This window comes from Megalops cyprinoides, chromosome 24 (assembly GCF_013368585.1).
Source record: "Megalops cyprinoides isolate fMegCyp1 chromosome 24, fMegCyp1.pri, whole genome shotgun sequence".
NCBI classification, from domain to species: Eukaryota; Metazoa; Chordata; class Actinopteri; order Elopiformes; family Megalopidae; genus Megalops; species Megalops cyprinoides.
This window is the reverse complement of record NC_050606.1, coordinates 3,147,985-3,168,007: the sequence shown is the minus strand read 5'-3', so window position 1 is coordinate 3,168,007 and position 20,023 is coordinate 3,147,985. Positions and strand designations below refer to the sequence as shown.

General features: G+C 45.8%; 1 protein-coding gene across 1 annotated transcript in view; it reads left to right on the top strand.

Annotated features, from left to right (window-relative positions):
* The first annotated feature begins 15,335 nt into the window (after positions 1–15,335).
* Positions 15,336–20,023, top strand: part of LOC118771106 (vimentin-like) — an 8,487-nt gene continuing 3,799 nt past the window's right edge. Inside the window, exons 1-3 of the mRNA XM_036518981.1 lie at positions 15,336–15,907; positions 16,824–16,884; positions 19,036–19,131. Coding sequence (XP_036374874.1) covers positions 15,378–15,907; positions 16,824–16,884; positions 19,036–19,131 — 687 coding nt within the window. The 5' untranslated portion in view covers positions 15,336–15,377. The remainder of the gene's footprint in view (positions 15,908–16,823; positions 16,885–19,035; positions 19,132–20,023) is intronic.

Genomic DNA, 20,023 nt, shown 5'->3' with positions numbered 1-20,023 from the left:
CACCCAGTTACAGACAACAGTCAGACAGAGCTACACCACATTCTCCAGTGTCATGAGCATCCTCTGAACACCCACTAAGCGATCGCATTCAAGAACTACACTGGTTCAATACCAAACTACTGTAATATGCAGTATATTGCAAAATGCCTGCAGCCAAAAAATCTACAGCCACTTGACCATCATAAAACATGTGATAATATAAGCTGCTGTGACTCATAGCTCTTCTCCTTCGTGCTGAGTCACTTGTGAGCCTCTCGGACCCCTGGAAACCCTGATCACAGCGGGAGCTTACAGCAGGGCGCGGCAGGAAGGATCACTTCTGCATTCAGACCCTGTTCTTCAATCTCATTCAGATTTCCACAGCCTCTTCCTGGACCTGACACAAAGACTCGGGGCGGAGTAGTTTTACAGGTGACAGGTGTCGGAAATAGGCATCTGGGACCATGGAGAAACAGGAAGTGCACTTATGATCAAGAGGCTGCAGGTTTGAATCTTGGTTTGAGAGATTGCTGTAGCTCCCTCCAGTGAGGTCATTAACCTTGACAAAAAATGGAGGTACCCTGTGTTGGTCACCTTAGGTCAGGGAGTCAAATGAGTAAATTAAGCATGTAATACTGCACTGCCATTGGAAAAAGGAGCTGGAAATGATTTAGCAGCTTTCTCTGAGGTATATACAGGCAATTGCCACTATAACAACACAAAGCCCTCCTTCTTTAAACACGGTGAAACTGTAATATAAAGTATTAAACACCCACTGCTATTGCGCCACGACACTGTGGTCACACAGAAAAAGTGTAGACGTTTAACAGGGAAGACATGACTTCAGCAGCGGCCCCATATTACTGTGTTGTTGCCATCCATCGGACTTGGCTTGGTGTTTGTGAGGTGAGTTTAACCTCCTTAGAGGCAATGCAGAGAGGGGCGAGACATCTGGTCAGTGAATGAGAATGAATCTGTGCATTTCTGTCTTCACTTCGACAGGAAACTACGAGGACGGCTAAAACCGACAACAGGGGACCTCAGGAGGGGAAGTGCGCCCCAGGTTGTGTTTTGGCAGAGTTGCCATGGATACTGGCATGCGGGTGGTGAGTCACTGTCACGGGAGGTGAACAAAGATGTTTCTGCGTCGGGAAGATCGGCCGGAGCAGACGGAGGCGCCGGGTTCAGACAAGGCTCCTTATCAAAGCTGCTGCACGACTGCAGGCCCAGAGTTTACAAACGGCAGAAAAGGCCCTCGCCTCCTCTGGCAGGGAGATGAGGACCGGAAAACAGGAGCTCGTGTCTTTGGAATGGGGGATTTTTTTTTTTTTTTTTTTGTGTTATATGGATGACTGTCCCGGCCTTTTGGGAACCACGCGGAACGGCTTTTATGAACTCCTGCCAAACAGGGTGGAGAATGACTCTCTGAAAGGCCGTCTTTTATAAAGCACGCGCCCTGCAAGCTGAGATTACACTGAGAGTCGCATCCAGATCAGAGATAAATGTGGGCACAGATTGTGGCGAGACGCTGTGAAGTCAAATGTCACATTTTTTCAATGACTGGAAGTCAAAGTCCTCTTTTTTTTTGTTGCGCCTCACAGAATAGAGATAATGGGCCACATATGTGATGATGAGGATGACAGTCGCTCACAGACGGCCGTCTGCACGGTGCCAGCACACTGCCAGCTCACACCCTCTCTCTCGCACACAGACGCCACTGTAAGAGAAAGAAAGGGACCCCTCACCTCCACCCCCTCCAAGGCCTCACACAGTCCCTCTGTGATTCCACAGAGCGCTTATTCTCACGCATCTTCACAGAATGAATCTTTAGCCGATGAGTTTTCGCGGTGTTGTGTAGGGGGGGAAGTGGAGCCATTTAGAATATGCAAATACTGAGCAGCAATGAAGAGTCTGCAAACGTACAGCCACAATGTAATTTTGACTCAAAACCAAACTCATACTCAAACTCCATTCAAACTTAAGACTCACACAGTACGATTCCTCAACCCAAAAAAAAAGACTCCCAAACCCATATTCAAACTCAAATCCAAACCCAAATTCAGACTCAAACTCAAACTCAAATCAAAATCAAGCTCAAAGTTAAACTCAGATTGAGGACAACCTCATCACCACAACCCCCAACCCTCCCCCCAGCACCCACCCCACCCCAAAAAACAACAAAAAACAGAAGCAATCCTGTCATTCTGCCACACAATGAGAGCAGCATCAGCAATATTCTGCTGGCGGTAGTCCCACAGCTCTGACACGATCGAAAAGACAGCAGCGGAGGTCAGACCGCTGACCCCTGACGGCCAGACAGCAGTACCCCTCCTGTGTGTATCAGGCCTGGAGCTGTCTGCCCGCCTCACCATGCCTGGACCAAAAGCACTTTCATCCGGGCGTCAGACAAAGGCCCTGTTATGCAACGCCACATGCCCCGCAATTACAGAAACCACAGACAGGGAGGCTCTTTAATCAACAGAGACAAAGGGGGCCCAAAACAAAAAAAAACCCTTCATGTTCTGCACACAAAAAGCTGTCCAGTGAATCCCATTCACGTTGGCCCCTCTCCTCCGCAACACCAGATTCATGGGGCCGAATCAATCCAATATGGCCGGGGCGCCAAGCTGCCCAAAACAACAAACTTGCAAAGGGGCTAAAATTACCCCCGGCGGGAACCTCAAAGCGAAGCGTGCCGCTTTTGGACTCGATTCGCCCTTGAGACTCCAGTTCTCCCCCTACGTGTGATGTGCGGTCATTAGCTCGCCTAACGCTGGCCTGGCGCGGTGCCCTCTGTGCTCAGAGAAAAGTGCTCTGGCATGGAGAGTCTCATACCCTGTCCGGGCTGCTGTCAGGTCTCCGTGTGTGCTGAGAAACACCCAAACTGCGCCCGTCTGCACAGATCAGGGAGCAGCTCCACACATCGGTGTCTCTCCTCCGCTCTCACAGGTTTGAATCACGAAGAGTTCAAAGGTGGTACCCAGCGCTGCATTACATTTCATTACTGGCATTTAGCAGATGCTCTTATTCAGAGTGACTTGTATGTTGCGTATGTTATGATTTTTGTTACACGTTTTGCATTTTTACACGTTAGCCATTCATACAGCTGGATATTTACCAAAGCAATTCGGGGTTAAGTACCTTGCCCAAGGGTACAGCAGCAGCACTCAAGCGGGGAAATCGAATCGGCAACTTTTTGGTTATGAGTCCTGCTCCTTACCGCTGTGCTACACTGCTACCTTACAGTGCTGGTGAAAGTGCTCCACATCAGTGCTCAGACAGCACAAACAGTGTCCCTTGAACCTAAGAATGCCAAGTCACATCCTGCATTTATTTGCTTGAACATGTGTTCATTTGGCAGGTGATAACACCAAACATCAGAACAAAAGCTGTCCCACAAAGGCTAAAAATCCAGTTCACATCCCATATTCACGAATCTATTCACTTAGCAGATGCTCTTACCCAGAGTGGCTTACAAATTTGGGGTCCAGAAGTGCATATGAATAAGAGAATACACAGAACACATCTGACCATGTTTGAACTAGTGTCAATGCTTCCCACAGTGCTACAATAACCAGTAGCTCACCGAAAACACAGACTAAGTGCTACTATAGCCGAAATGTCAATAACATAACCGAAGTGTCAGTGTGTAAATCAGTGCTATGATACCACTAAAAGTGCTGTTAAAATGCATTAATAATTAATGCTACTATGTCCTCACAATCACAGCAAACAGCATTACAGTGAAGCCCCCCTCCCATTGTTATGCATCTGGTAACGCTTATCGCTAATTACGACACTAAATCCAAAATGGAGTGAAAATATTCTCCTGTTGTCTGCCAAAGCTTGCAATGATAACAATACTCAAGGCCAGGCCAGCTCATTAACGCCCACCATAAACTACTCAAATGTGGAAATATTCACACTTTCTTTTTTTTGTTGTTACCAAACATTCTGAAAGAAACTATATTATCTTTTTTTCAAATAAGGCAGTCTGAGTGCTTCAGAAAGCCTGCTTCAGCGGTTTCTGTAAGTGCTGACTCAGCTGTTAACCCCTCAGCTCCCAGAACATCTTTGAGAGCAGCACAGAAGGGTGAACATTGGGATTTCTGTGACAGTGATTCCAATCCATAAAGTATTGGCCAAATAAACCCTTACACTGGCTAACTGAGCCCTTACATTGGTTAAACAGTCCCTTCTGTTGAAATACGACAGATATATCTTACAGCTACAGCAATGATACAATGATAAATGCTATTTAGTCTATTTGGATATGCACCCACTACGTGCAGTGTTACACCGCCCCCAACAACTGATTTCAGATCAGATAAACCAAACCTAGGCCTGCCCCAAATCATGTAGTGCACAAGGTTCAAGCTGATCTGGGGTCAGTGTTTGGAGTGGCTGTTGAACTGCCCCTCCATCACCACCACACACTGGAAGTAATAACTGACAGGTTATAGGCCGGGCCTGTGGGTTGCCAGCATGGACTAACTCAGTGAAATTCCGAGGCAGCCATGTTACAACCTCACATGTGACCTACCCACACGCGGAGGCTTTTACACTGATACTCAGGGGGAGGAGTGCTTCTAAAGGCCTTCACTCAGAGGAGCTCTAAATCAGGTTAACTCACTGTCACTTGTTCCTAATTAACTCATCATCCACATGAAGGCTTTGACTCTTATCTTTGTGTTTCTATATTTGTCATCTTTCCCGCTGTGACCAGAATCACTTCATACCACCTCTGTACTCAATCTCCATGCACACACACACACACACATATACACGTGCATGCGCACGCACACACACATACGCACACACACACACACACACACATACGCACACACACACACACACACACACACACACATACACACATACACACACGCATGCGCGCACACACACACACACACATTCACACACACACATACACACACACACACACACACACAAACATATACACATGCATGTGTGCACACACACACACACACACACACACACACACACAACCACGCATACACTCACACACACACATATACACGTGCATGCGTGCACACACACACCCACACACACACACACAAAGCGCCACATAGTGGGCAGTCACAGAAACACACATCGTAAGACAGCACTACATTACTTACAGGCTCTGAATGATTTCCATATATCAGTGTTTCTGAATTATTATGCACAATATTTATCCCCTGACCATCGGCCCCTCGCCCTAACACAGCAAACCATTACCCAGTACTACAGGGCGAGGCCTGTGAGCACGGTAAGGGACAGCCCGAGAGAGGAGTCTGTTTGTTCCTGCTGGTTATCACACTCTGGGTCAGTGTCTGTAGGCTGGGATCTCGCTGCCATCCTCTTTGTGCCTGATGAATGTATCCTGCAACCGAAAACAGAAAGATAAACCCCATTTTCTGACGCGCTAAAGTACACCAAACTAGCGGAGTGAGAGCTGGAGTCAGACTTCTGGGGGCAGTAAGGATTACATGAACCCATTGGACCAGCTGAACTAGCCAGCAGTAAGTTGTAATGATAATAGATTTCAGAATCCATTTATCCAGCTGTTTCAAAAAAAGTTCAATAAATATTAGCAAAGGGCAGCTGACCGTGGTGAAAATGCAGGAGACCATGCAGTTTTGCAGGGCATCTGAGTTCATGCTGGTTAGGAGCGCTACAGTAGCATGTAGTGTTAACAGTGGGGAGAGCAGCACAGCACTGTGGCTTTGTGTTTTGTCCAGGCTCTATGTAGAGGAATAGACGCTGTGTGTGTGTGTGTGTGTGTGTGTGTGTGTGTGTGTGTGTGTTGGGGAGGGGAGGGGGGGGCTGGTGAGTGGACAGGCATCTGCTTTATATTAGTCAGGAATTAGTGCAAACATGCATGAGTCAGCAAGATTTAATTTGCCAACTGGCACTCACCAAAAAACCAGGGGCAGGAACGGGAACAACAACGGCTTTCTTTTCTGGTGCTCAACATGAGATCTGCTCCAGCAGAGACGGGGGGGGGGGGGGGGGGGGGGGGGGAGAAACAGGGAGAGAGATGGGGGTGGGGGGGGAAGCTCCTCCAGGAGAAACAGGGAGAGAGATGGGGATGGCCTCAGAAAGGGAGGGTTGTGGGACTCAATCAGAGTGCTGCTGTTGTGTGCTTGAGCGCAGGAACCCTACACACACTTACTCACTCTGACACACTCCATTTCCCAGAGTCCTCTGCATTCAACTTCCAGAACTATCGTCAAGTCCTCTCCAGCCGTGCACACATGGTTTGATCAAATGCAGGCAGAACTCAGAACTGTGTCCAGTAAACAGTGATGAGTTTATCAGGGAGCAAAGTGAAATGATTTTACTTCTCAGGACCAGAGAGTGGGAATATTTTTCCTCTGACACTTGAGCTTTCTGTATCAAAGACCCGCTGTGAAGATGGATCGTAGGCAGTCAGAGTGCTGCACTCTGGCCGTCTGGACAGTCGGTTGGCCGCTGTGGTTCTCCCCTGGAGCCTGGTGTTTCACCACCATGAGTCCAAACGAGGAACAACATCAATCTGTAAGAAAGACAGGCAAACTGACAAAGGCATACATTCAAACAGGAATCCAGACAGACTTTAAGAAACAGACACAGACTTTGACAGTCAGATCTAAAGACAGACAGGTTGATTATAATACAAGCAGAAAAATGGACAGACAGGTAGAGAAACAGACCGTCAGTGAGCTATATAGACAGACAGATGCACACATGGTCAGTTCTTATTAAACACAAGGCCTGATGAGCAAAGCTTGTCCCCCGTCCACTGTCACCCCTGCCTTAACTTATTGCACTTTCTTTCTGTCCTTAACAGTAGCCCTCTATCTATCAGTACAGTGCAGTAGTTTTATATCTGTCTCAAGAGAGATTTATGGCTGTGTGCGTTGTTTGACTGTTAGCACAACGCAACCAGCTAATTGCCCTCCTTCCCAGGAGCCTGTGTGTAAAATCGACCCACTGCAGGAGATGAATAAACAAATTTGCTTACGGAGGGGCTGAGACTGTTGGCTCTTTATCCTCTCCATGTTTGGGGGCCTATTTTTATCCCACTAAGAACAAGCTGCCAACTATTCATTCTTCCCTCAGGGAAGAAGATGCAACACCGCTGCTCACCATTGACAGAACGATGGCACCTGGAGAATTAGCAACAGTTCACACAGTGTAGCTATTGTCTTTTAATAACACACACTCTGCACAAGCTGGACAGGTGTTGCCTTCTCACCTGTCCTCTGTTGTAGGAATGATAGTGAAACAGTTCATGAACCATTCATTACAACAATGACAAGATTTTTTAACGATATAACAACATCTGCTGTATTTTCAGGTGCATATTATGTTACTGTATTTAGGTTTGTGTGTTATTATTCTTATTCTTCTTCTTATTATTAATAAGACATCCTTATCCAGGGTAATTTACTTACAAAGTTAACACAATTACATAGCATCTGTGTATTAACTGCAGTTAACATTGCAGTTATGAATAATGAATGGATGAGAAAAATGGGCTTCTATTGGAAAAAAAAAATGCAACACCTACATTTATTTTATAAGTGCAAGTCAAGGGCAGAAATGGTACTCAACCCAGGAGAGACTCTCTGTACCTTATGATAAGGTCAATACAATAACGTGTGCTGGGAGAGACCTCCGCTATAGCAGCACCACCAAAGCCATCTGCTCTCTTCAGTCTAAGATTCTGCACAGCCCAGGCCTGAAGCACCATGGGTAATTTATCAGCTAACTTTAGCACGGCTCTTATCACAAATTTAACCTGCGGTTCATCTCTCTGCGGACTTATTTAGATGTTTGCTTATTTTCTACAAAATGCATGTTCAACCTCTCAGACCCCCACCCCCAAACCCACAGCTGGAATGATCGTCAATAGAGGCCCTGTGGTGTGTTTTCGACTCAGCACGGCCATACCTTGTGTTCCCGGGAGACAGGCAGCCTTAGTGTTTTCCAGCAGCTTATTTCAGCATGCCTTGCATTTCTCTTCATTTGGGGATGTGCCGCAGCTGAGATCAATAAACACTTCTTGTGTGACGGTCAGAAGCAAGCCTAAATAAGCCTAAATGAGTTGGAACAAGTCTGCAAAATAAATGATGACTATTTGAATTATGAAAACAGCATACATCAGAAATAAAAGAAGGAACAAGCATAAACAGAAACAAGCAGATCATATATGTAGGTTTCAGCAGCATGGACAAAGGGCAGTATGTTTAAAAACAGCTTTTGTAAACACAATATAATGTAGTCCAGTTAAAAAAACATTAGTATATGGGTTATTAAGGAGGAGATCAGGGTTGCCAGATCAGTAAAAAACCTGTAGAATTCCAACCTTATGACTCCCATTGAAGTCATAAGATGAAACATAACATACTGTGATTTTGTGTGGAATTTTCTCAATCATATCTCATTTTGGAAACATTTTCTCAACAAACACAGATATTAATTCTTACATGATGATTTTAAATGAAGGATCAGCAATGTGTTTTCAAAGATCTATAATGCAGTTATTAATGCTTTATTAAGTATTTTAAACAATATCATAATATAAAATATTACCAAAGATCTGCAAACTCAAACATAGGGCCTCTGTACCGCACGGTTTTGGTGATGACCAAATGCTGGTAAATGACTAAATCCGGCTGAGATAACTGACTGCCTAAAAGCTCTCCTGGCTTCACCCTGGCATCGGGTTTGGTGAAGCGTAACCAACTCCAGAACATTATCTGTGTGTCAATATTGTCACAACGGCATCGATCCACATCCCACTCTCTCTGTGCTGCTTGCAGGACCCCCTGCTAATTGTGTACAGCAACCCTTTTAAGCCCCATTTTGAACGTCTGCCCCCTGGACAATTCCAATGCTCGTCGCGATTCTCTGAAATAATTTCCATTTGAAAATGTTGGGATATTGGATTGCAGTTTCCTTTTTCTGTTTTTTTTTTTTTTTTTTTTATTTAATAACCTAATGCCAGAACAGAAGGTCCAGGTAGGAGCACCCAACACCCCTGTTGGTCTCTGGGATAACAGGGAGTCCCCTCAGTACCAACTTTAGTACAAAACAGAGTTTCTCTCCAGCAAATTAATCCGATTTAAATCCCATTTAATTAAATGTGACATGGTTTATTACACAGATTGTTTGTTGATCTCCATCACACTGCAGTCAAAGGATTTAAAACTGGACACGGATTTTAAATTTCACAGAATACTGTTAACCCGGGAGTGTGTCCACATGCTACAGGCTCTGTCATTCATTATGTGAAGCAGGGCGCTTCGTTAAGGTACATCATTCCCAAATCATGACACAGCTTGCTCTGTCAATCAAACTTACATAAGGGACTGTCTGAATCAAACGTTTATCTGAAATGACTTTTCAATCAGTGACAAATTCAAGAGAGCTTTTACTTCTCACGTCAGGCACTGCGCGATATTTTTCCTGTCCTTCTTCTGCACGCTGTCACTCAGTTGTACTGACTGTACTGACTTGTAATTATAAAATTTGTTTTTAGAGGGGGGTAAGTAGAGGGAATATGACTGAAATGATTCACAGACATGCAGTACCAGTGCCACATAATGTTGGAAATTCCTTTTTGCACACACACACACACACACACACACACACACACACACACACACATACGCACACACACACACACACACACACACACACACACACACACACACACACACACACACACACACAAACACTCTCACTCGCCACATGTAAGTCTCTAGCGCCTGCTGGTTGATGTGTGCCAGGGCAATCACAGGCACCAATTAGTGACAAGACTTCATCAGCAGAACACAAATGATTCCGCAGGGGTCGAAAGTGTTGAGTTGCAACATCTAAGCATCTCTCTCTCTCCCTCCCTCCTTCCCCAGAACTGCTGAATCCCAGCCTCCAGGACCCTGTTGAGAATCTGCAGGCCTGCAGGTTTTGATATACCGCTGCCTCCACAGAGAGTGAGGATGCAGTCTGAAAGGATGTGGCACATTAATGTCTCAGAGACTGCTGGACGATGATACGAACTCAGGGAAAGAACAACACACTGTTTCTACTGTTGGTGTACAGATATTCAGTTTCTGTCACTAAAATTCTGCATCATAATGTGCAAAATTTAAGTAAATATAAATCTCATAGCAGAATAAAACTTTATTGAACGACAGATGAAAATGAAACAAAGGTTAACACAACTATTGGACTGACTGCGGTGACAGAGAAATAAAATGGGGCAGATGGAGGTGTAGAACAAATCAGACTTTTTCCCGCCACACTATGACTGTACTGTGGGACCTCTGGCACATCACCATGGTAACCCTTGGACTGTCTATTCTCCAAGAAATACCTGGAAAGGTGATGTGAACATAACAAAGAGAGAGATAAGGGAACAGCCAATGGGGTAAAGGCAATGTGTGTGAGAGACAGAGACAGAGGGAGGAAAAGAGAGAGAAAGAAAGAGAGAGACTTTTGTCTTTTAAAAGCCCTTTATGAGAACACGAGAACTAGTTAGCCAACAGTATTGCCCTTGTATAGCAATCATGGACACATGTTATTAATTTATGCTGCTGGAAGTTTACTGAGCCATTTCAGGTTAGCTACCTTCCTCAAGGTACATCTCCATCGCCCCAGCTTGGAGCTGAACCCGGAACCTTCTGATGGCCAGACTTGTTCCACAAGCATTATGTCACACTGCTGCCTATTGTAGGTTGTCCAAATGAAAATCTACCCTTCCAGATATCAATCTGTACACTATTAAAGTTTTCCTTTCAGTAGACCTTAAACTTAATTAGAAAATTCCTGGTAATCAATGACCTCATCTACACTTGGAGGTTTTGCAGCTGAACGGTACTCTAAATTGAATGAGCGGTGAGCTTAGCGGCAGTCTGGTGTGGTAGTTGGGGAATGGGGCTTATAAGCAGAGGGTTGTAGGGTCAATGCCTAGTTGATGTTCTGTTTTTGAACACTTGACAAAGGCTGATTGCATAGTACATTAACTGTAGCAACAAAAGGCCTACATAAGCATTATATAATGGCTGCATTTAACATTTGTAACAGATCTTACATAATACTTTACACATTTTGTCAAATGTCATAATGTGTGTTATGTCAAAATGAATGTCACATCCACCCGCACCAGAGGTGTAACAGGACATAGGATGCTTCTCACCCCGGCAGTGTCACATGTCATATGATAGGCCCTTAAGCCTGATGCCTCTTTAAGTGTCCAACTGTTTAAATGGATAATTCTTGAAAATGTGAGCTTTGTACTGTCCTGAATAAGAGCACCTGCCAAGGGCAGAAGAGGTATGGATGGCAGCGATCATTGGAAGCAGATGGGGGTGATTCAGTGCTAATCGGCTGACAGGAATGACTCATAAGTGGGGCCCTTAGTGTCTCCAGCCCGGTTTGCGGCTGTGCTTTCATTCATGTGATGCTGATTACATTAGAGCTCCAGATCTGCGGTTCAAACGCTGAAACGTTCCACACTCTCTCTCTTTTTGTGCCCTTGAGCCCGTAAATCCAGGTTAGTCTTTATTTCTGGTCCTAAACATCTACAGCGAGGGGTTTAGACATACTTTTCAAAAACTTGTAATGCCCCAGAAGACTCTCGCCCTCACCCTCTCGCTCTCTTTCTCCCTGTCTCTATTCAGATCACTTTGATTCAATTCAATGAGCTTTTTTCAGAAGGAAAAATACACATTCATGTTGCCAAAGCAAAACGTTCTCTGGATGTTTAAATGTCCTGTGCATTCATGGACACATTATTTAAACACTCAGAAATGATATTCTAAAAGATTTAACTCTCTGTTACCCGTGAAAGCACAACTCCTTCCTTTTCTCTTTCCCACCCATTAAAAGAGCATACTACAAAAGAAAAGAGTACTAAATCTCTCCTTTTCTTTCTTCTGGGGACAGAAGAGCTCTCTGTGTGTGCTTGAAGGGGGAGGGGATGTTGGGGAGTTCATGTCATGCTGCTTTTATCCTTTATTGTTTTTTACTGTTATCGCTTAAACAGCATACATAGGAGAATACAGAGAGCTGTCAGTACTTCCTGCTGCATAGTATTATGGGTAATGGAGTACAGGACTTTTGATCAGGCTGCTTTAAAATCAGTATGATTCTGACAGAATGAAACAGATGCAAACCTGTTGAGTCTATAAGATACTCGGGATAAGAACGTCTGCAAAACCAAAGAATAACTTTAAAAAATATGATGGAAAAAGATACATGATTGCAGAGTGTTGATGAAAATGGATAGATATCTAGATGAGACCAAGGGTGAGCTTTATGGAAGGGACAGCAGGGTGGTGTAGCGCTACGGTCCAGGGCTTGTAACTGAAACATTGCTGGTTCGATTACTTGTTACAGCACTGCTGTTGTACCCTTGGGGCAAAGTACTTCATCCACAATTGAATCTGTAAATATCCAGCTTGGATAAAACTGTAACCTATGTCGCTCTGGATAAGAGCGTCTGTGAGATGACAGCAGTGTAAGGTAGTGAACTTTCCATCCCAAGCATGCCGATGTGTTTGTTACTTGTTCTGAGATGACCTTCATGTGTAGGAAAAGTCTTTGGTGTGTGATACAGGGGCCGGAGCTGAAATAACAGGGCTCCATGGATTAGCTGTCATTTATGGGTCTGACCAGTGAGTTTGTGTTTATGTTTTTCCTCATAGCAAAAGCACAGTATTGACACTGTCCCAAAAAAAAAAGAATAAAATTGGCAAGCAACCCACTGGCAAATGGAAAACAGCAAAATAAAAAAAAATATATATAAGATGGCCACTTCCTGCAGCATCACATCACATCTGAGCTTCAAACTAGCCTGGCCTAAGAGCTCCAACAACCAGTGTCCACTGCATATTCAACCACTTACCTGAGCTTTTGGAAGACTTTTGGAGGAGGACTTTTGGTCAGGAGATCATGTGGTTAGGAAAGAGTGTGTGTCACAAAGACACACCACTCTGAACTGCAGATTTTTTCCAAACACAGTCTTTAACACACACACACGTACACACACACACACACACACACACACACACACACACACGTAAATCCAGAACAGGAGACTTCCTGAAGCACTACATTGCCAGTCATTATCAGATGGACAGTGTAATATGGAGTGTTTGACTCGGAAGGAGATCTTTGTAATCATGTGACTCTGATCTCTCTAGGGCCAAAGCAAAGCCCCGGTGCAGGGCTGTCATTTCAAAACCAAAAGACCTGCATTCGCTAATGATTCACCATCGCTGTCTTACTGAACAACGCCTTTAGCCTAACCTACTGAGACTTTTCCATCATATTTTAAACATCATATGTTTTGAGCAACACTGGAGACATGCAGGGAGAAAAGTCAGGGCCGGGGCCAGCGCTATGGGCGTGCGTAGGACAGACAGACCTCAGTGCACCCCCAGTTGTCTCCTTATATCCCATAGTATTTATTACATTTTTTTTTAAGATATGATTTTTTGTGCCCCTTGTGGATTGCAGTTGCACCCCTCTATATTTTCCCCTGGTGCGGTGCCTGGTCAGGGCATTGCTCCGCTTGGGCTGCCAGTACATCTACAGTGGCTCATCTGAGCACAGAGAAACGCACAGGACTGACTGGACAAAGCAGGTCTGCACATCCCCTGACATCTGCCGAATACTGAGCCAAGTGAAGAGCGAGCTTAGCTTTAGTCTCATAACAATGGAATCAAATGTCTGAACGAGGGAAGGTTTTCGTTTTATCCTTGTTCAGGTTCATCAAATTCTGTGAGATCCACGCCTCACCTCTGAGGGTATCAGCACTTGTTTTCAATAAAGGAGACTCTGAAGCTAAACGCGGTTTGAGCTGATGTCAGAATACTTTCTGCTGTTTCCCCTCATGAGCTCCTGAGCTGTTATTACACTGTGGTGCCCTGAAGTTTGTGCTGGGGCAGAGTGTGAAGCAATATAGCTTAGCAGAGCCTTTTTTTCCCTTCTTTTTCTTTTTTTGGATTGTTGCCCAAAGTCACAATTACCAAAATGGCACTCTGGTTTGATTCCTCTGATCATCAGATTGTGTGTGTTTCACTGTTCACTAAGGATTCAGGAACCAAGTCCCCCAGTGAAAGGGAGGTGTTGTAGTGCAGTGGCCAGGCTTGTACTGTAACTGGAAGGCTGTTGGCTGAAATTTCGGTTGAGTGACTGCTTAAGATTTGCTCAACAGATGCCTAGCAACTCATCACAATTAACTTTTAACTGTATTTTGTGCTGCCAGGCCAACAACAGAAACAAGAAAAAGCACTGACTGAAGGAGAAACGCTCTTCCTCTTTTTGATTGGACGTGCGGGCATTCTTCTACAGGAAATAGTCATCCTGATAGTAATCTATTGCTGTTTGTTAAAAAAAAAAACATAAATAAGGAAGTGTTGCTAAGCAATCAGAATTACATTGGATGTAAAAATTCACAAACTAAATGCAATTGTAAGTCTGGGGTTTCACCGTGTCTGCGTGTCTTTGAGAAAACCCCAGGAATTCAAAAGAGGCGAGGTCCAGCGTAAACTGCGTGTCTCCGTGGCAACCAATGGCGAAAAGAAGTTGAAAAGGCATCTCGTTTCCACATACAGTATATGGTAATTGCGAAAAAGAACCAGAAAAAACCTTCCTTCCTTTCTATAAGAAATTTGAGACATTTCAGGCAGTTTCATGTACTCATGTAAATGCCGTAAAATGACAGTAGTCTACCTCAGACAGACTTCTCAAACTTTTCATTAAACATGAAAAAAATACTTAATGGTTTCCTGCGAAGGGGAGCAGTTCCTGTCTTTATTACTGCGGCACGAAATCAGATAAATGAAACTAAATATTAACGTGGAAAGGCAAACGCACATAGTAGGCTACTATCGTGCGCCTTATTTCCTATTTCATCCCGGACGCTGGTTACTTGTTCGAAAAGTATTCAGACAGTTTGACTCAGAGCGCAGTAGGCCTACTCCGAAAGAACTTACGATAGTCATTAATGCTTTGTGTTGCAAAGGTAGTGTTTTGCTCTGAACATTTTTCTACCTGTTTCTTGCGGTCTTTCGCTCTGATACTCCGTCCAGACACCGTTAGAGATCTGTGGACCAGGTGGAGGACGTGTCCGCAAGAGGCTACAGGGGAGGAATTACTGAAAAGGTCCCGCCCTCTGCGCTCTGCGTTTTGTAATTGGTGCCCTGCACTGTCGCTCAAAGTCTCTGCACCGTTATGCTATTTGCATAAGGAGTGGGCTATAAATACCAGCCAATTTCAGCATCTCGTCCTCGTTCGGGCGATCGTTCGGGAGTCCCTGGCGTGCTTGGGTAGAAGTGCTGTCCGAGGAAAACTCTCTGAGAGAACAGAACTGACATAAGCGATCGAGGGATTACACAATGGCCAGCAGAACAAGCACACACACGTCTTCTTACAAGAGAATGTTCGGAGGGGAGAGACCCGTGATGGCTCGGTCCACCTACTCAAGCCGCCAGTTCTCCAGCCCGTTGCGGTCGCGACTCTCCTTCGGCGTGTCTTCTGCCCCGACCATCTACGCGACCAAAAGCACACGGGTCCGCAGCAGCGCGCCCATGCCCAGGTTAGCGTCAGAGAACGTGGACTTCGCCCTGTCCGATGCCATCAATACCGAATTCAAGGCCAACCGCACCAACGAGAAGGCGCAGATGCAGCACCTGAACGACAGGTTCGCCAGCTACATCGAGAAGGTGCGCTTCCTCGAGCAGCAGAACAAGATCCTGCACGCGGAGCTGGAGCAGCTGCGGGGAAAAGGCACCACCCGCATCGGGGACCTGTACGAGGAGGAGATGCGTGAGCTGCGCCGTCAGGTGGACCAGCTCACCAACGAGAAAGCACGCGTGGAGGTGGACCGGGACAACCTCGCGGAGGACATCGAGCGGCTCAGGGAGAAGTAGGTCCGAACTTTTAATCCCAGCCTCGTTCAGTTACTGCAAAATTATCTAGGGGATTGGGTCTGCTCATTTCTCGTGCGCGCGGGGGTAATGTCCGTTTCGCTTGAATGCTTTGTTTTCAAAAGTAAGAGTTTTCAAAGGACGTGTTTTCAAAAGATAGCCTACCACTTTGGTTGCACAGGATGCAGTAAAGGTACAGAACTGCGAACTAATATTCTTCATACATTCAGTCTGAGGAAAGCATGCGCTACACTCCTTTAGTTAAGTTTGTGCTCCGAGAAGAGGGGGGTCATTGTTCGTTTAGCAGCGACTGTAGGTGCATTGCGCAAATTTTTTACCCTGTACGTGAGCACTCTGCTACACATGGCGGATCGCGTCTGCCATTCAGATTCATTCTTCCCATGACGTGCGAGACACCCGCGTGCTTCTTGTGACTCGGGAGAGCTGTAAAAGCATAATCAAATGTAGAAAGAGAGAGAAAGTGGAGAATTGATCCAATCGATTTCTGGGAGAAAACGGCCTCGTAACCAGAAACCTGCAGGTTCTAATTCGCCAGATGGGCCACGAGCTGCTGTTTTAGTACCTGGTCATTTAATCTCAATTGCTCCGAAAAGTGTCCAGCTGTGTTACAAGGTAAAGCCCAGAAATACATTAGCTGTGTAAGACGTCCCAGAGGCATCTGGGGCGTCTGCCAAGCACATGCATAACGCGATGTAATGAACAAATTGCTTAAGTTCTTTACAGATGCAGGCTGGTTTGTAAAAACACAAATGAGTGGTAATTTGTTAAAGTGTTTTTTGGTTTCCTTCGAGACCAAAACGTATAGGAGAGAGAGGAGGCATTGTGCCGCGTCGGGGGTACAGAGGGTGGGCGTGGCAGCCCAAATGACTCCTTTCTCTCCGATGTCGATTTCAGACTCCAAGATGAGATGGCGCAGCGCGAGGAGGCCGAAACCAACATGCAGGGATTCAGACAGGTACGACCACGCTGCTGCACGTGCGTTAAACGTAATAAGTTTCATTTCGCCTGACCTCCATCACTCCTTGCCCAGCAGAATGACCAGCGCTCAACAGCGCCGACAGGGTTAATTGAAACTTTCTGAGTTGGTTAAACAGAGAACAAAACATCTCTCTTGCTATAATTTAGTTATAGTTGTTACCTAGGCCGCCGCAGCAACAGTGCAACCTTGTTTCAACAAAATGAAATCGCGCTGGAATGCGCGGAACGCAAGTTTCAACGCAGGTTTCTCCTTTCTCTGAAATTCCACCACAGCATCAATCCAGAAGTTTCGCACCCAGCGCATGCGAGCTTTGCTCTTACGTCAAACAAGGATCTTTTTGTGTTATGATTTCCTATGTCCTCCGCAAGAAGACTCGGAAGCCTTGGATATGACGTACTCGTTTCACACAGCGCTATGCGATGCGAAAATTGTGATGATGTCCGTGACACCCGCAGAAGTGATTCGGTATAACAGCTGTCTGCCACGGCCTAGCCCTCTTTAGCTCTCTAGCGTCCAGCCAACACGTCTGGTGATGACACAATCAGACATCTAAACCCCGGAGATAAACACAGGGACAGTTTGCTCAATCCCTTGATTTAATGCCAGCTAGATAATCTTCATTGCTGTCGTAGCCAACAGCATTGATTCTTTTGATAAGGACGATAAAACAGTTGACCGTGTTACCTAAACAATGTGGCTCAAGTAAAACCTGGCCTGTTTGGGAAGGAGTGGTTGGCTTACGGACATAGTGAGAGAAGCAGAGTTTGAAGACGGTCTCTTTAGTGTTACTGGCATGTTGTTAGCGTCCCCCAAACACACAAAGCACCCCCTGGATTTCCCTAACATACCTCCAGAGCTGGTAGATGGCACAAGAGAGAACGCAGTTATCAGTAGATTTTAGAATGGACACAGGATAATGCAACATATATTGAAAACATAGCCCTTAAACTTCGGTTTTAAAGTCTAACATGGAGTACTCCTTTTGTGGCAGGTGCTTGGCACTGAAGGTAGTGGGTAGATTTAGGGGATGGTGGGGGGTGTGATTTGGTGGAGGGCTGGGGGGGGTTGGGGGCAAAGCTGTCCAGCCAGTTATGGTGAGGCTCATAAACACAGCTGAATAGAGGGCTTTGTCTCTGGCATTATAGCATAAAGCTGTCTCTCTCTGCCCTGATATCTTTGTTTCCGGGCTGACAAAGCAGGCTTCGGTACTGAGCGGCGCTGGCCCGGGCAGTGGGGGGGGTGGGGGGTTCAGAGTGTGCCAGTCTGTCACGTCCAGGGAAAAACGGCGACAAACCCGTTTATTCAATTAGACAAACAAGCGTGTCTGTGTCTGGCACCGGCGAGGGCCGGTGAGCAGCCGGCGAGGGGCCCGGGTCCCGGACGCGCCGTCAGACGCGTGTCCCCTCCCCCCGCGCCCCCAATCCTCCCCCCGGTGAAACGGCGGCACTTGGCCCAGTCCAGGCAGGCGGCGTTAGGAACGCGGTGCCCCCTGCCAAAAACGGGATCGAAGGACTCAAAAGGTTCCAGCACATTCCTACGCCACTGAAACGCCATAAACTTGTTTGGTATTTTTGTGAGGGGTGCGGCACACTACCTGAGTGCATTACTGTTTCTTATATATATTTGGCAAATATAATAAATAATATATAAGAATAATGTCCTGCAGCCTGGCAGTTAGATAAGTCAAGGAAACATGCCTCATGTGGTGACCTTGCTGCCTGTTAAGTGCACCGCATTCTGTTTGTAAATGAAACACGGATGATCTCTGTGGCGGTAGCTGTAAGTGGAGTAAGCTGTAGTGACAGTTCTGCCTGTGTGTTAAGGAGGTCTTTGTGCACTTCAGCGTCAGCTCTCGTAAGCATCCAGATACTGGTGCTGCGGCTGCTGCTGGAGTCACACATTGTCCTTACACACGCATACGCGCAAACACACATACATACATGCACACACATGCACACGCACAAACACACATACATACATGCACACACATGCACATGCACACACACACCTCACGTTATTAGTTTTTCTGTCAGCGCTGATGCGGTTTTGAATGTGGCTGCAGCGGTTGGATCAGGGTTGAGCTTCTCTCTCTGCCGTCTCCCTGGGTGACGTGGCTGTTTGTGGCAGGATGTGGATAACGCCTCTCTGGCCCGCCTGGACCTGGAGCGCAAGGTGGAGTCCCTGCAGGAAGAGATCTCCTTCCTGAAGAAGCTGCACGACGAAGTGAGTCACATTCACCGACCACACACACAACGACGCGCGTACAAACTCACAGCGACACGCTTACAAACTCACAGTGACACGCTTACAAACTCACAGAAACACGCTTACAAACTCACAGTGACACGCTTACAAACTCACAACGACACACTTACAAACTCACAGAAACACGCTTACAAACTCACAGAAACACGCTTACAAACTTACTGTGACACACTTACAAACTTACTGTGACACACTTACAAACTCACTGTGACATGCTTACAAACTCACTGTGACACACAAACTCACAGCGACACGCTTACAAACTCACTGTGACACACAAACTCACAGCGACACACTTACAAACTCACAGCGACACACTTACAAACTCACAGAAACACGCTTACAAACTCACAGCGGTACGCTTACAAACTCACTGTGACACGCTTACAAACTCACAGCGGTACGCTTACAAACTTACTGTGACACGCTTACAAACTCACTGTGACACACAAACTCACAGCGGTACGCTTACAAACTCGCTTACAAACTCACTGTGACACGCTTAGGTGTTCACTATACATACCCCACCGCATTCACAGTCGCTGAACACACACTACATGCTTGCACACTCACGGAACACTCTCCACGACACACTTACATGCTAAATGAACACGCAAGCCATGACACACCTACAGACTCACTGAACACAAACACCAAAACACATGTATACACCCAGTTCACTGAATACACACACACACACCAGAATATATTTACAAATTCATTGAACGTACACACACACACACACACACACACACACACACACACACACACACACACCACATCAACATGCTTATACCCTCCATGAACACACATGCATGGTAAAGCTAATATTCACACTCTGTATTGCTCC